This window comes from Argopecten irradians, chromosome 6 (genome assembly GCF_041381155.1).
Source record: "Argopecten irradians isolate NY chromosome 6, Ai_NY, whole genome shotgun sequence".
Taxonomy (NCBI): Eukaryota; Metazoa; Mollusca; class Bivalvia; order Pectinida; family Pectinidae; genus Argopecten; species Argopecten irradians.
This window is the reverse complement of record NC_091139.1, coordinates 47,915,080-47,932,758: the sequence shown is the minus strand read 5'-3', so window position 1 is coordinate 47,932,758 and position 17,679 is coordinate 47,915,080. Positions and strand designations below refer to the sequence as shown.

The 17,679-nt window shown below is 34.9% G+C and overlaps 1 protein-coding gene across 1 annotated transcript in view; it reads left to right on the top strand.

Annotated features, from left to right (window-relative positions):
* Window positions 1–486: 486 nt before the first annotated feature.
* LOC138326575 (ATP-dependent RNA helicase DDX24-like) overlaps window positions 487–17,679 on the top strand; it is a 72,919-nt gene continuing 55,726 nt past the window's right edge. The window contains exons 1-3 of the mRNA XM_069272674.1: window positions 487–689; window positions 5,814–5,999; window positions 7,002–7,269. Of these exons, the coding sequence (XP_069128775.1) occupies window positions 522–689; window positions 5,814–5,999; window positions 7,002–7,269 (622 nt within the window). The 5' untranslated portion in view covers window positions 487–521. The remainder of the gene's footprint in view (window positions 690–5,813; window positions 6,000–7,001; window positions 7,270–17,679) is intronic.

Below are 17,679 nucleotides of genomic sequence, written 5' to 3'. Positions count from 1 at the left end.
ATTTCAACAACAAATTATCTTCTTTTAGATTCATCCTTTAAATAAACTTCAATTAAATGTACATTATAAGGCCGTTTTAACTAGGGCCGTTCTGACGGTAGGGCCGTTCTGACGGTAGGGCCGTTCTGACGGTAGGGCCGTTCTGACGGTAGGGCCGGCGTCATTACACTAGATCAACTTAGATCAAGGATTTCTAAGTGAGACTAATACACGTCCTTGCTTACAAGGATTTATAAGTGAGTATAGATCCACAGACATCCCTTGAAAAGTGATAGAGGTCGATTTATGAAATTCTGATTAATTTCATGAAAAATAAATTATATGGATAGATAAAAATAACTCAAAGAATCATTGTGCCAAAAATTGTTTTAATACGTGCTATTTTGGAGGAGAAAAACGAAAATAACCAAAGCTCGGGCTCGGGGCGGGCTACATGGTTTAGCCTATAGCCTCACCGTATTTATAAACCGCCGTTCATGTGAAGCGTTCACGTGACCCTTAAAATTGCTTGAAAATCAAACATGGCGGCCCCCATACACGTGAAACCAAAGTCGAAATGGAAGAAAATCGAAATCAACAAAGGATTAGGTACAGGCCACGATTTTTCGGGTCTTGTTTGCATGGAAGAATTGACGGATTACGAATTGATAACGAAGCAATGTTCTCCAAAATTAAAACACAACTCACAGGTATGTAATTGGTAATATGCAGGTAACAGGGTAAGTTAAGGTAGAAGGTCCCTTTTCAGAGTGTGTTTTTCTAGTTAGAATTACAAGTTAAAAAACTTAAATATAACATACATTCTATATACCAAAATGTTCAGTAGGAAACAGACTATCCATGTGAATAAACTATTTATTTAAAAACACTTCTGAAATGAAATGAGTACCACAAAATTGTTGAAATTTTGCTGCAAATCCTCAGAATTTGTGAAGTCATATATTGTTTGAAAAGGAACTCAAATATCTTTTAAAAGTTATTTTCTAGGTCATGCTATGCCTTTGGTTGGTATAATATAATGATAAACATCTAAAATAGACTAGTAAAAGTTTGTAAATAAATGAACAAGAAATCCAAAATGGCAGCCATGGACTACTTTCTCCATACAATGTATGGAGGCCCATGGGGCAAGTACATTTGTATCATAGACATTATTAAAAGAAAATTTGCTAGAATAAATATAATGTAAAACTCTATTTCCTTGTAATTATGTAGTATATTTTGAACAGTAAGAAATGTTTTATTAGTAAATTTTATGGAAACAAAAGATAAAATGGCCTTAGAGGTCACTTGAGTTATGTATGCTTAAAAAAGAATTTGACTTTTTTTGGTAAAGGAACATTCAGGACTCAAACAGATGCATATCAAAATCAAACAAGAGGCCCAGAGGTCCTGTATGGCTCACCTGGTTTGTAATGCCAAGTAATGTTCTGCATACAGGTTCATTGTTTCTTTTCTGAATGAATTTTAATATTAACCACTAAATCCCCTATTGGGCCCAACCCCTCCTGCCCCTAGGGGGTCAGAGCCAAAATTTATACAAGTTCTGTTCCCCTTCCCCCAAGGATGTTTATGGCCAAATTTGGTCATAATCCAAGTAAAACTCTAGGACAAGTAGTGATTTATAGGATTTATCTCTATTTCCCCTATTGGGCCCCACCCGTCCTGCCCCCAGGTGACCAGAGCCAAAATTTATACAAGTTCTGTTCCCCTTCCAAAAGGATGTTTGTGGCCAAATTTGGTTACATTCCATGCAGAACTCTATGACTAGTAGCGATTTAAAGGATTTACCTCTATTTCCTCTATAGGGCCCCACCTCTCCTGCCCCCCGGGTGTCAGAGCCAAAATTTATACAAGTTCTGTTCCCCTTCCCCCAAGGATGTTTGTGGCCAAATTTGGTTACAATCCATGCAGAACTCTATGACTAGTAGCGATTTAAAGGATTCACTTCTATTTCCCCTATTGGGCCCCGCCCCTCCTGCGCCCGGGGGATCAGAGCCAAAATTTATACAAGTTCTGTTCCCCTTCCCCCAAGGATGTTTATGGCCAAATTTGGTCATAATCCAAGTAAAACTCTAGGACAAGTAGTGATTTATAGGATTTATCTCTATTTCCCCTATTGGGCCCCACCCGTCCTGCCCCCAGGTGACCAGAGCCAAAATTTATACAAGTTCTGTTCCCCTTCCAAAAGGATGTTTGTGGCCAAATTTGGTTACATTCCATGCAGAACTCTATGACTAGTAGCGATTTAAAGGATTTACCTCTATTTCCTCTATAGGGCCCCACCTCTCCTGCCCCCCGGGTGTCAGAGCCAAAATTTATACAAGTTCTGTTCCCCTTCCCCCAAGGATGTTTGTGGCCAAATTTGGTTACAATCCATGCAGAACTCTATGACTAGTAGCGATTTAAAGGATTCACTTCTATTTCCCCTATTGGGCCCCGCCCCTCCTGCGCCCGGGGGATCAGAGCCAAAATTTATACCAGTTCTGTTCCCCTTCCCCCAAGGATGTTTGTAGCCAAATTTGGTTACAATCCATGAAGAACTCTAGGACAAGTAGCGATTTAAAGGATTTACCTCTATTTCCCCTATTGGGCCCCGCCCCTCCTGCCCCCCGGGGACCAGAGTTAAAATTTATACAAGTTCTGTTCCCCCTCGCCCAAGGATGCTTGTGGCCAAATTTGGTTACAATTATAGTCTTTGATAATAGTGTTCATCTTTTATCACTTAATTCAGGTAAACTCAGCTTCTGCTAATTATTGTTACAAATAAATAAGCAACATTATATTGAAATTACAAATAAACAACATCATGAATAACTGATGTTTATTTCATACACGGATAAAGTTAATTATCTAATTAATTTTCATTTGTATTTCGTTAAGTTTTGTACTTAATGTCATTTAATTAAAATTCAAATATTAATATAACATATTAACTGCTATTATATTAATTACATTAATCACTATTGTAATAATAACGTGTGCATTTTACATGTACAGTTATTAAGCTCGGGATCGGAGAGTTGTCTGCCCTTAGCTCGGGCTCGGCTCGGGTAAACAATGAGATCGGCGAGACAGGTACTTGTCAATGAGGTTACCAAAAAAGCAGAATTCGTTATGAAATAATTGGATATTTATGTTGAAAGTTATATCTTTATGATCAGCTAGGTTTACTTGTTGTTTGGATGAAAACAATTCTTGTCAAAAAAGCATATTATTTTAATAATTTGGAAAAATCGTAAAATGTCACGCTCCATTGCGGGCTACATGGTTTAGCCCCCAGAAAATTGATAAATGTCGATTTATGAAATTCACATTAATTTTATGAAATGTGAATTATATGTATCGATAACAAATAACTCAAAGATTCTTTGTGTCAAAAATTGTTTTAATACGTGCTATTTTGGAGGAGAAAAACGAATATAACCAAAGCTCGGGCTCGGGTTCAAAAGCTCGGGCTCGGGGCGGGCTACATGGTTTAGCCCCCACCCGTATTGATTTCCTAGCTTCCGGTATCTTCCGGGTAGGTGCTTTAAAAAGCTAACTTTCGACACACCGATTTTGTTACATTATGTTGAAGAAGTCTTGCGTCTGATGAGGTAAATTCGCTTGTTAATATTGCGATAATGACCTCAAATAAATATATACTTCATTTCAAAGTTATGTGTATGTCTGTTTTGGTATAATTTCCTATGTTACAACTTGCTTATATTTCGGCATCGTTCCAATATGGCGAATCTCCGGGATTCGAAAATACGTCGTAATATTTTGTTAAATATGGAACGCACAAGTTGTGCCATTCTTTCTAACGCATAGCATGAAGTAGATAAACTTGACTACAAACTACTAATGTATGAGCCGAACCCGTTAACGCTAATGTGTATCTTGAGGATTTGCACAAAAAATCATCATTTTGTTTAACATTTGCAGTATTTACCGACTAATTACTTGTTTTAAATTAAGTCAACACATACTCCACTGTGTTTAATATATTCTTTACAAATAACAGTATACATATGCAAAATATATAGCTTCAACTCCCTCTATTTTTTTTATTATTCGGTTTTCTTTTTTTGTGCTGTATGGGGAACCAAGAAGGGACCTTAAACCTTAACCCTACATGTAGGCAAATTCAATTATGTCAATTTAACACCGATATCAGCCTTAAGGCTTCTGGAGGCGTATACTGGTATGATCGGATGTCCTTACACAGTTTTATGTGGTCCTGCATTTAAGTATCAGTCCTGCATTTGAGTAATCAGTTACCCAAACAGGTCCGATAGCACGCTAAATCTGGCTATATATAGCTAGATTTGACTATATAGCCAAATCTGACAACACGTATAGTGGACAAAAGTAAACAAACAGGTGAGGTCTGGTCACATTTTTCTCTTGCAGTATGAAAGCATATTTGACGAAACATGTAAGTCGGTGATGAGGCCTACTTGTTCATTTGCAGGCGATTTTTTAAAATTCCATAGTTGCAATTATTTAGTATCCATTATCACTAGTCCCCAGTAACAAAACTACAAAACACCGAGGCTAACCAATATGGCGTCGTTGTGTCGTCTGCAGATAAGCATCCACCTGATGAAGAATCAGGCCACAGGTCGATCTACTTCACTGCAACTATATATTGGAGTACTCCCATAACATGAGAGTCGACTGGTCAGCCGTTTTTTTATCGGACAGCATTTTGCTGACTGTCGACTCTCATTTCCAAAGGCCTATTTCTTTGATGCAGCTTCCGACGTCAGATGAAAGCGGAAGGAAAAATGCAATTATATCAATATCTATAGCTCTAACAGTGATAACATCGATGTGTACTTACAGTTTAGGTATTAATTATTCCATTTATCTAGGAAAACCATAAGTTGAGGCCTCATAAAATAGTATTTTAGAGGATTAGATATGATGAATCCTTTCCCTAACATTTTGACCTAGTTTTAAATATGGCGGCTGGTTACTACAAAAAACGGAACGTGAATTCAAGCGGGCAGAATGCAAGTAAAAGTAAAGGCATATCAAGCGTTTTGGGGACTTTGCAATTCGTTTTTTCTATTTACCGGCCGGATCGCTTTCATCATGAAGTTTTGTCTGGGTCATGAAAGTTTACGTTAGGAGATGTAAATATTTGTTTTAGATGAATTTTACGGCTGATTTTGTCAAAATACTTGTTGAATTATGAAAAAGAGGTAGGTATTTGACATTGATGACAATTTAAATATGATTTAAACGTTTTACATTGTCACAATCCAAACTTTGAAAATGTTACCCTCAGCATCGGGTAAATGGCCTATCGGAAGTTAGAGGTTTAAGATACGATGTAATGTTCCAAAAGTGTCTCGTCGTGCTATACCTCTAACATTGTTGGAGTAATATTGGAGGTGCTAGATAAATGGATGGCAGCTATGGATAATGGACATGTAATTGATTGTATATATATGTATTATCAAAATTAAGGCTTTTGATACAGTGCCACACAGAAGATTCAGATAAGTAAAATAAGATCATATAAGATTTCGGACCAAATCATCAACTGGATATCAAGTTTTTTAGAAGGGAGAAAACAACAAGTAACAAAAAACTCCACAAAATCTGAATGGAAAGAGGTTACATCGAGTATCCCAAAAGGTTCAGTCCTGGGACCATTATTATTTGTAATATTCATAAACGATCTACCAGACATTGTAAAATCTGATATGTTTCTTTTTGCTGATGATACAAACATTTTTAGAATAATTGAAAATATTGAAGACAAATCAATATTACAAGATGATCTGAATACCATAGGAAATTGGAGCGCCAATTGAAAATGGTTATTGAAGATGCACCCAGAGAAATGTATTATGTCAGTTGGTAGAAACACAAAACAAAGAAATGGAACAGAAGCAACCTATCATTTACTTGGAAAGGATTTACAACTCACAGAAAAAGGAAAAGATATTGGAGTAATCATTGACCCAGAATTAACTTTTGAAAATCACATAAGCGAAAAAGTAAACAAAGCAAACCGGATTTGTGGACTTTTATCATAGTACGAACTGTAACATTTTAATTTGAACTAACTAGTAGTTCCTTTAAAATAAAAGAGTTTTATTGAAAATACATGTCTTGGTTCAAAATATTTGGTAACACCATGGACACTTAAATGTTCATTGATAGCTAAACTCGTCATTAATTTGATTTAATATAAAAACTTCCCCCCCTTGGACTTAAGTCATTATGTGCCAAATAAATAGGGAATAGATGCTTAGGTAATACATTATTAGGATAATAGTACTTATCCTTCCTAGTGATGCATCATTTGAACCAAAATGATTGTGGTAGCACCACAGACATTTCTTCAAAGGACAGGCAAATGTTTTGTTAAAAATTCATTAAAATATTTTTTTTTGGACAAAACCTATTAAAATTTTAAATATTTGATGATTACCTACAAAACAATCACTAACTTAACATTTTATCACACTTATATATAAAGACAACATTTTATTTAAGTATGAATTTGGGTTATTTCTCCTGTGACAAGCCTATTTCCTGTAGTTGACCTATTTTGAATTGAATCAACCTAATTCTCATTTTCAGATTTAAGTGCATTAAAGTTTACTTTCTTTGCTCCATATAGTCAGTTTTAAGCCTCAAACATAGCCTTTCCTTGTTAAAATATTTCTAAAAAGACAATATATAAAGAAGATAGCAATTTGGATTTTTTTCTGAGAGTGACTCTTGTACAAAATGTACATATATATATGTATATGTCATGTATGTATGTATGTTTCCATTGTGGTCTAATAGATCAGACTGAGAGAAATATAGGGTTAAATGTTAATGTTGCAAAACATAATAGTGATAATACCTGTCACATGCAGCTTTTATAGGATTAAGGAGAAATATTCATTGATACTGATTTAACAATCTGTTATTTTAACAGAGGAATGTAGTCTTCAAATAGTAATGCATATTGTTAGCATTATTTCTCTTTTTCCTCCTGAAAACAGGTTCAAAAGGGAAGTGCGAAATGTGAAAAAGACATTTCAAGCAAAAAGAAAAAGAAGAAAATCAAAACTGGAAATAAATCTGAATTTGCCACTGACATGGAAATAGTAGTTGAAAAAAAGAAGGAAAGGAAGAAGACAAAGAAAGAAAATGTGAAAAAACTTTCAAATGTATCAGATTTAGCAGAGGATTTATTGAAGGAAGAGCCAGTGAATACAAAAAACAAAAAGAAATCAAGGAAAAGAAAGAAACAAGAAAACAAAACCAAAGGTATGTCACTGTGGATTTTATATTACTGTTATTGTTATTATTATCTCATCCGGTGTCTGTCTGTCTGTCTGTCTGTCCATCAACAATCAACTTCTTCTTCATAAGCGCTCATTGGAATTTAAAAAATTATTGACTGGTAGCATCCTTATGGAATGGTAACTCAAAATTGTACAAATAGTGGGGCTGAACCTTTGGGGACCGAAGATTGAGTAAAAATGGGTCAATTTGGCTGTTTTCATATAAACAACTTCTTCTCTGACACTTGCACTAACTATAAGCATTTCTAATCTTGCATATTACATTGGTCGCATCCTTGGGTTAGGGATTCATGATAATACTATTACAAATGGTGGGACTGACCCCTAGAAAGACTTAAGGCATTGCCAAAGGGGGTATATTTGACTATTTCCATATAAGCAACTTCTTTTCTGAAACTAAGCATTCAATTCAATTGTTTTCATATTTCATTGGTAGAATCCTTATGATATTGGTATTCAAAATTGTACAAATAGAAGGACTGAATCCTGGAGGTCTGAGGAATGGGACCAAAAGGATGAATTGAGCTATTTCCATATAAATGACTTCTTCTCACGATCTGAAACCATGCATTGGATAGCACTTATTATGCATTGGTAGCACCCTTATTGTGTAGGGATTCAAAATTATACAGATATTGGGACTGACTCCCCAGGAGCCTGTGGGGTGGGCCTAAAGGAGTCAATTGTTTTGTAATTTTTTATTTTTTCAAATTTTGTAACACATTTGACATGACAAATGAGGACACTTTCATTCTTCACATACGCACACATACACCTTATACTATCAAATATACACACAGAGAGACGAAAAACAACAGAAAAGAAAAACAAAGAGAAAGGAAAGAAAGAGAGAGAGAGAGAGAGAGAGAGAGAAAAAGAAGATAGATAAAGGGGAGGGGTAGACAGAGAGATGGTATTTAGAGTGGCACGTACAGTAAGCGAAGATCGAAGAAATAAGAAGTTATATCGGTAAAACAAAAAAAATGATAGTAATGAATAAATAAATAATAAAAAAAAATGTATACATCTATGATAATCATATTGCGAATATTTCAGGGTGAGGTGTACAAATAAAAGGTTAAAGTTTAGCTATTTTTTCCAGTCTTTCTCAAATTTAATTTTTGCTCTTTCTCCTTGGCTGTAAGCTATATATTTCTGAGTATCATAATAATCTTTTAAAGAATTGACAAGACCATTAGTACTGAGAGACTTATGGAGACATCTCATTCTATAAATATACTGTTTTATAACTAGCAGAATTTCATTGTCAGCTTTGAAGGAAATGGAGTTGGAGGAATGTAGACCAAAAATAAAAGTTTGTTTATTGAAACCAAAAGGAATGAATAAAACATCAAGTAGAGCTGTGAAACAATTTAAAAGATTTTGTACTTCTTTGCACTCCAAAAGAATATGAGTTATTGTTTCAGTTCCAGAATTACATAAATTACAATAAGGAGAAACAGAAAGATGTGCTTTAAAAAGAAAAGTGTTTGTTGTTAAGATGTGGTGATTTATTCTGAACTGTAGCCACTGTAACATAGTGTTCTTAGTAAAATGGAATGGAATTTTGTAAATTTGAGACCAAGTTGCATCATCAAGATCAAAGTCTTTGTTCCACTTAACTTTACCAGAAGGCACAGCTTTGTTATGTATTAAAATATTATAAAAATCTTTAGTACCTTTTCTTTCCTTTAGAAAAAATTCAACGCTAATTGTTACAAATGGATGTATACTTAAGTTTTGATTGAGGAATTACAGCTGATGATAAGAACTTTTTAAAAGCCGATATGATTCTATGATAATGAAGAAAGTTGGTATTTACATTGTTAAAGGAGTCAATTTTGCTATTTCCAATTATTAGAGTTTTTTGCGATAATAAATAAACCAGGTGAGTGATATAGGCCCTTAATAAAAGTAAAACATCTTTTGAACGTGTACACAAGAAAAATAGACTCGAAAGGTGCCAAATCATTCCAAACTCTTCTGAACATCATCATGACAATCTCGAAATAACACGAGAGTTGTAAAACTAAGAGAAAATGTCAACAATGTTTCATAAACAAAAAATGTGGTCGACCTCATCAGGTTAAATTACAAAGAACATAATGCTTAACAATATTATATACAATATTTTATGGCGATGTATGAATTAGAAGTTTCAAAAACTCGAAATGTAAGACACCTAGATGCGGTGCAAGTCCAATTATTATTGAATGTAGTACATTTGTGTTTAAGAATGGCTTGCATTTTACTGTAAAGGCAAACATGAATTGCAAATCGACGTGTGTGATATATGCTATAATTTGTTCTCGTTGTGGTGATTTTTACATCGGCCAAACTAGTAATGAACTTAGAACATGTATGACAATTCATAAGCAACAAACAAAAACGGATTCTCTACGTAATTTGAATGTCAATAAGCATATACATGATTGTGCAGGTGATGAATTTAATGTTTTTTTCTTGTTTTCTTTTTTTTGGGCCAATGCATTTTGATCTGATGATGGTGGGCTATTCAAATCGCCCTGCGTCCGTGGTCCGTCCGTAAACAATGCTTGTTATCACTATTTCTTAAAAACTGCTGCAGGGATTTTGTTCAAACTTCACATGGAGAGTCCCCTATTTCTCAGAAAGTATTGAATGGATCTTTCTCAAATTTCACATGTAGGTTCCCCAAGGGCCCTAGTTGTGCATATTGTGATTTGGGACCGATAGATCAACAAGATGGCCGCCAAGGAGTCATCTTGGATTTTGATAGTTGAAGTTTGTTACCGCTATTTCTCAAAAGGTACTGAAGCAATCTGTCTCAAATTTTATATGTAGTATGTTTGAAAAAGTTTAAAAAGTAGAGAAAAGATCCATCTTTCCTTTGTCAGATATAGATCATTCTTTGGTGGGCGCCAAGATCCCTCTGGGATCTCTTGTTATACACATGAGTTATACCCTATCTCTAATAGTGTTATCTTTTAACCAAGGTAACAAGTAACAAAGACTGGACATAAGATACTATATTATAAGACTCTTTCATATGTGGATCAATTTAATGATATACCTTTATATCAATTACATTCTTAAGAAATTATTTTGTTGAAAAACAAAGAGAATCAGCTTATCAAAATATTAAAACCAACTCTCAATAGGCCATAATAAAAATGGCGCAACTTCATATTATTGTTATGTAAACGTGTGTACCTTGTGACGTCACGCTATTTGTGACGTCATTAACCCTTAGAGTGCCACAGGGCCTCAATTGAGGCTCTTGGCGTATTCCCTTTAGTGCCAAAGGGCCTCAGAGAGCCTCACCCAGATTTCAACGGTTCAGCAATGCCAATGACGTCACAGATAACATGACGTCATGGATAGCATGATATTGTCTGAAGGCATGCCTATGTTTTCTCTATAAAATGTATGCACTTTTACTTTTTCCTTTGAGTTTTCCCTATCTCATTTATGAACGGATTTCAACCAAATTTTACTCGAAGATACATATAATATACTAGAATATATATGGGAAAAATACATATTAGTATTTGACTCACATTTGACATGCGAGTGTAGCTACTGTTTCCTGATATAATGGATTTGTACGACTTTTTGTGCCATAGGTACAGATTTTTTAATGTTTTTTTTTTAAGTTCAGGTTAGTTTATCGTATTTTTCTGACTTATCAATTGGACATACATATACATTATTATATAATATTCAAATGGTATACCAGATAATGCAAATATAAACGTGTAGATATCAGATTAGAGGATCGCGTGACTCAACATTTCGTGGAGAAATGGCGACAAATCGTGCCATTTCGGGTATATGTTTCAAGCAGGACAACTTTTTATAAATATTACCACTCATTCTTGGTATATAAATGATCCATTAATGTGATTCTGAGTTAGGACTAAATATTTTTGACGAAATTCGCTGCATTAACTGTCAATTCATGCAAAAACATGCAAAAGCTAACGTTCACTGATATTGACTTTTTTAATTGTTTGTTTGTTTTTTTGTTTTTTCTAATATTTTTATCATCAGGAGACACCAAACATTCACAACATGACGGTTAACATTTGTGTATTAATTATATAATTTTTCTAGACGGGAATATACAATGTACATAAACAGCTTATTGTGAGTGATCTTAGCCGGAAGATATGGGTCTCTATATATATAAACTGTATCTTATTCTCAGATCCTTGTGTATTTAGCGAAATAGACATTGTTACAGATGTTGGTATCAACTAAACTTGTTACTGAAATTAAGTGACCAACGTGAAAGCATTCTTGTTCTATTATGCATACGAAATATGTGCTTTATTTGAAGACTCATGGCAAATAATTACATATTATGGGACTTTAATGTCACGCTATTCATTGTATACATGTATATTGTAATTCCAATCTGACAAATTGTTTACCGTGGTGAGTGTATATATATATAGATTGTGTTGGAAACAATTTTTAAGAAATATGTATATATCCAGTAAGAATGCAACTCTTAATATCTGTATGACATAAATACCCCTACTCTTACATATATAGTAGAGCAAGACGTAACGAAAAGTACGTAACAGACAATTTGCCCCATCCCATTTTTATGGCAGTGGTATTTATATCTACACGTATATCTTTAGTTTATTTTTGAGTATTTATAAACAAACAATTTCAAAGAATTGCATTCTCTATGAGTCCCAATTTCATAACTCTATATATAGATAGCCAAATACAGTGTAATCGGCAGTGGATGCTTGTTTTTCAAAAAAGAAAAAGAAAAAAAAAAAAAAAAAAATTTCTACACATTTTGTTATATATGCATTTAGATTTGGTTCCGTAGTGTTTCATTTCCGTCAAACTTATAAAATATTTTGTTCATCTTCTAATTTTTATATTCAATATTACAATGAAAACAGAAACAAATCACCACCGTCAGTAAGGTTGACAAATATGCATCCTACGTTATGTATATGATCGTCTTTCCTCACAACTTTATAACCCAAGTACATATAAATACATATTGGCAATCATTTTTTTATCATCCTTGAACTACGAAATTATCTATATTCTACGACTATGATATTATCAGACATTCCACTAATCTTCGTCGGGAAATGTTACTGATTTAAAGTCAATAAAAACAGAAAAAACAACAACGAAAATTGCTACATTCCCGGTCCCATGACGTGACGTCATACAATAGTCGATTGTGTTACTGTGACGTCATATATGTTCAAATTTCAAAGAGGTCTATTTGGCCTTGGCACTCTCTATAGAAAAGCATGTGGCACTCAAAGAGTTAATTTGTTCTTTGAAAAATAAACATTTATATTCCTGAAGAGCCATCATGAAATGGCGAAAGTACTAGAGGAAGGTTGTTGAGTTTTATTTTTTGTATGTATATACAATGTAGATATATATAAAATATTAAATATCAAAGAAACACAATTTAACAATTAAAGCATGACAATTTATTGACTCGTGCCCTATCCGGGCCTCGAATTCACGATCTACGGCACCCAATCGCCTATAGCCAAACATATCTGCACCTTCTACCACTGCGCCACATCCACATCCCCAAAAAAGGATGTTTCAATGACGAAGTGATAGTCGGTTCGATATGCTGACATGATCACTGTGGAAATTGTCAAATTAGATCTTTGGATCAACAACACATATATATATATATATGTCTAATTAAAGTCCCATTATGTCTCTGTAGATGAATAAATATCACTGATACATGTCTCTGTGAACACATATAGTTATAACTGTATTCATGTCTCTGTGAACACATATAGTTATAACTGTATTTATGTCTCTGTGAACAAATATACAGTGTAGTTATAACTGCAGTGATAAATCTACGTGCCCATCCCGAGTCCTGGACTCACAGAATTTTAAAAGGACCCATGAAATTTCTGGGAATGGGTATCTATAACACTGTTGGACCCATTGTTTTCACAAAAACCATTGAAAAGGACCCACGAAAATTAATCGTAGATTGAACACACACTGTAACTGTATTCATGTCTCTGTGAACACATATGGTTATAACTGTATTCATGTCTCTGTGAACACATATAGTTATAACTGTATTAATGTGTCTGTGAACACATATAGTTATAACTGTAATCATGTCTCTGTGGATAAACAGTTATAACTGAGACATGTCTCTGTGGATAAATAGTTATAACTGATATATGTTTCTGTGGATAAATAGTTTTATTATACCTCAAGTGAGAATCCTGCATTCTGATTGGTCGAGAGATATTTGGTATTTTACACTATCACACGGCGGGTAACATTAGAACAATAGGAAACAATAGACATGTTCGTAGCAACCCCCTAGCAACGGGTGATAGTGTATTTTTGACAGTGCAAAATATTAACCGCCCGAAAAAGATGCGCACTCGTTTCTTATTTCGACGCCATCTTTGTTTTTAGCTCACCTGGCCCGAGGCACGGCGTTCGTCGTCCGTCCATCCGTCGTCCGTCCGTCAACATTTCCTTTAAATCGCTACTAGTCCTAGAGTTCTACATGGATTCTAATCAAATTTGGCCAGCAACATCCTTGGGGGAAGGGGAACAGAACTTGTATAAATTTTGGCTCTGACCCTCCGGGGGCAGGAGGGGTGGGGCCCAATAGGGGAAATAGAGGTAAATCCTATAAATCGCTACTTGTCCTAGAGTTCTACATGGCTTGTAACCAAATTTGGCCACAAACATCCTTGAGGGAAGGAGAACAGAACTTTTATAAATTTTGGCTCTGACTCCCCAGGGGCAGGAGGGCCTGGGCCCAATAGGGAAAATAGAGGTAAATCCTGTAAATCACTACTTGTCCTAGAGTTCTGCATGGATTGCAACAAAATTTGGCCACAAATATCCTTGGGGGAAGGGGAACAGAACATGTATAAATTTTGACTCTGACCCCCCGGGGTCAGGCGGGGCTGGGCCCAATAGGGAAATAAGAGGTAAATATTCAGATTCCTTCAGAAAAGAAACAATGAACCTGTATTCAGAACATGATTTGACATTACAAACCAGGTGAGCGATACAGGCCCTCTGGGCCTCTTGTTTGAAGCAATGCTTCAAAATTTATCTGGAGCTATTTTGTAATAGTTTTGCCAAATTAGTCTGTTTATCAATAAAAATATCATATTAAGGACGGCTTTCCGTTCACATCTTTTCGCTTACCGTCAAAGCGCTATATGTTGGTTTTATGAACCCGTCGGTGATTAGGTGTACGGAAGACATGCGATTTCAAGCATCTTCGTGATGTTGCTAATGTTGTAAACAGACGACGGGACGAAACCAAAATTCATTGAGATTTACAAAAAGATTTTAACAAATGCAGGAGACAAGACAACAAGAATTTTCACTAAATGCTTATTGTGAGTTTTTTTTTTTTTTATAATGCAGTGATAGTTAGCGCTACTGAGTAGAAACTGATATGCTATTCTGCTGCCGACTGTTCGACTTTTGCTAAAATCAGTTAAAATGTTTCAATATATTGCAAATACTTGAAAACTAGTTTTGTTTCTTTGCCTCGGGTGACAGTGATATCCTCGGGGTGACACTAGGCACTGTCACCCTCTAATGCAGGTAGTATTTATATAATAACTGATACATGTCTCTGTGGATAGACAGTTATAACTGTATACATGTCTCTGTGGATAGACAGTTATAACTGTATACATGTCTCTGTGGATAGACAGTTATAACTGTATACATGTCTCTGTGGATAGACAGTTATAACTGTATACATGTCTCTGTGGATAGACAGTTATAACTGTATACATGTCTCTGTGGATAGACAGTTATAACTGATACATGTCTCTGTGGATAGACAGTTATAACTGTATACATGTCTCTGTGGATAGACAGTTATAACTGATACATGTCTCTGTGGATAGACAGTTATAACTGTATACATGTCTCTGTGGATAGACAGTTATAACTGTATACATGTCTCTGTGGATAGACAGTTATAACTGATACATGTCTCTGTGGATAGACAGTTATAACTGTATACATGTCTCTGTGGATAGACAGTTATAACTGTATACATGTCTCTGTGGATAGACAGTTATAACTGTATACATGTCTCTGTGGATAGACAGTTATAACTGATACATGTCTCTGTGGATAAAAAGTTATAACTGATACATGTCTCTGTGGATAGACAGTTATAACTGTATACATGTCTCTGTGGATAGACAGTTATAACTGTATACATGTCTCTGTGGATAGACAGTTATAACTGTATACATGTCTCTGTGGATAGACAGTTATAACTGTAATCATGTCTCTGTGGATAGACAGTTATAACTGTATACATGTCTCTGTGGATAGACAGTTATAACTGTATACATGTCTCTGTGGATAGACAGTTATAACTGTATACATGTCTCTGTGGATAGACAGTTATAACTGTATACATGTCTCTGTGGATAGACAGTTATAACTGTATACATGTCTCTGTGGATAGACAGTTATAACTGTATACATGTCTCTGTGGATAGACAGTTATAACTGTATACATGTCTCTGTGGATAGACAGTTATAACTGATACATGTCTCTGTGGATAGACAGTTATAACTGTATACATGTCTCTGTGGATAGACAGTTATAACTGTATACATGTCTCTGTGGATAGACAGTTATAACTGTATACATGTCTCTGTGGATAGACAGTTATAACTGTATACATGTCTCTGTGGATAGACAGTTATAACTGTATACATGTCTCTGTGGATAGACAGTTATAACTGTATACATGTCTCTGTGGATAGACAGTTATAACTGTATACATGTCTCTGTGGATAGACAGTTATAACTGATACATGTCTCTGTGGATAGACAGTTATAACTGTATACATGTCTCTGTGGATAGACAGTTATAACTGTATACATGTCTCTGTGGATAGACAGTTATAACTGTATACATGTCTCTGTGGATAGACAGTTATAACTGTATACATGTCTCTGTGGATAGACAGTTATAACTGTATACATGTCTCTGTGGATAGACAGTTATAACTGTATACATGTCTCTGTGGATAGACAGTTATAACTGTATACATGTCTCTGTGTGGATAGACAGTTATAACTGTATACATGTCTCTGTGGATAGACAGTTATAACTGTATACATGTCTCTGTGGATAGACAGTTATAACTGTATACATGTCTCTGTGGATAGACAGTTATAACTGTATACATGTCTCTGTGGATAGACAGTTATAACTGTATACATGTCTCTGTGGATAGACAGTTATAACTGTATACATGTCTCTGTGATAGACAGTTATAACTGAACAGTTATAACTGATACATGTCTCTGTGGATAGACAGTTATAACTGTATACATGTCTCTGTGGATAGACAGTTATAACTGTATACATGTCTCTGTGGATAGACAGTTATAAACTGTATACATGTCTCTGTGGATAGACAGTTATAACTGTATACATGTCTCTGTGGATAGACAGTTATAACTGTATACATGTCTTGTTCTGGATAGACATAACTGTATACAGTCTCTGTGGATAGACAGTTATAACTGTATACATGTCTCTGTGGATAGACAGTTATAACTGATACATGTCTCTGTGGATAGACAGTTATAACTGTATACATGTCTCTGTGGATAGACAGTTATAACTGTATACATGTCTCTGTGGATAGACAGTTATAACTGTATACATGTCTCTGTGGATAGACAGTTATAACGTAACATGTCTCTGTGGATAGACAGTTATAATGTATACATGTCTCTGTGGATAGACAGTTATAACTGTATACATGTCTCTGTGGATAGACAGTTATAACTGTATACATGTCTCTGTGGATAGACAGTTATAACTGTATACATGTCTCTGTGGATAGACAGTTATAACTGTATACATGTCTCTGTGGATAGACAGTTTAACTGTATACATGTCTCTGTGGATAGACAGTTATAACTGTATACATGTCTCTGTGGATAGACAGTTATAACTGTATACATGTCTCTGTGGATAGACAGTTATAACTGTATACATGTCTCTGTGGATAGACAGTTATAACTGTATACATGTCTCTGTGGATAGACAGTTATAACTGTATACATGTCTCTGTGGATAGACAGTTATAACTGTATACATGTCTCTGTGGATAGACAGTTATAACTGTATACATGTCTCTGTGGATAAAAAGTTATAACTGATACATGTCTCTGTGGATAGACAGTTATAACTGTATACATGTCTCTGTGGATAAAAAGTTATAACTGATACATGTCTCTGTGGATAGACAGTTATAACTGTATACATGTCTCTGTGGATAAAAAGTTATAACTGATACATGTCTTTGTGAATAGACAGTTATAACTGAATTT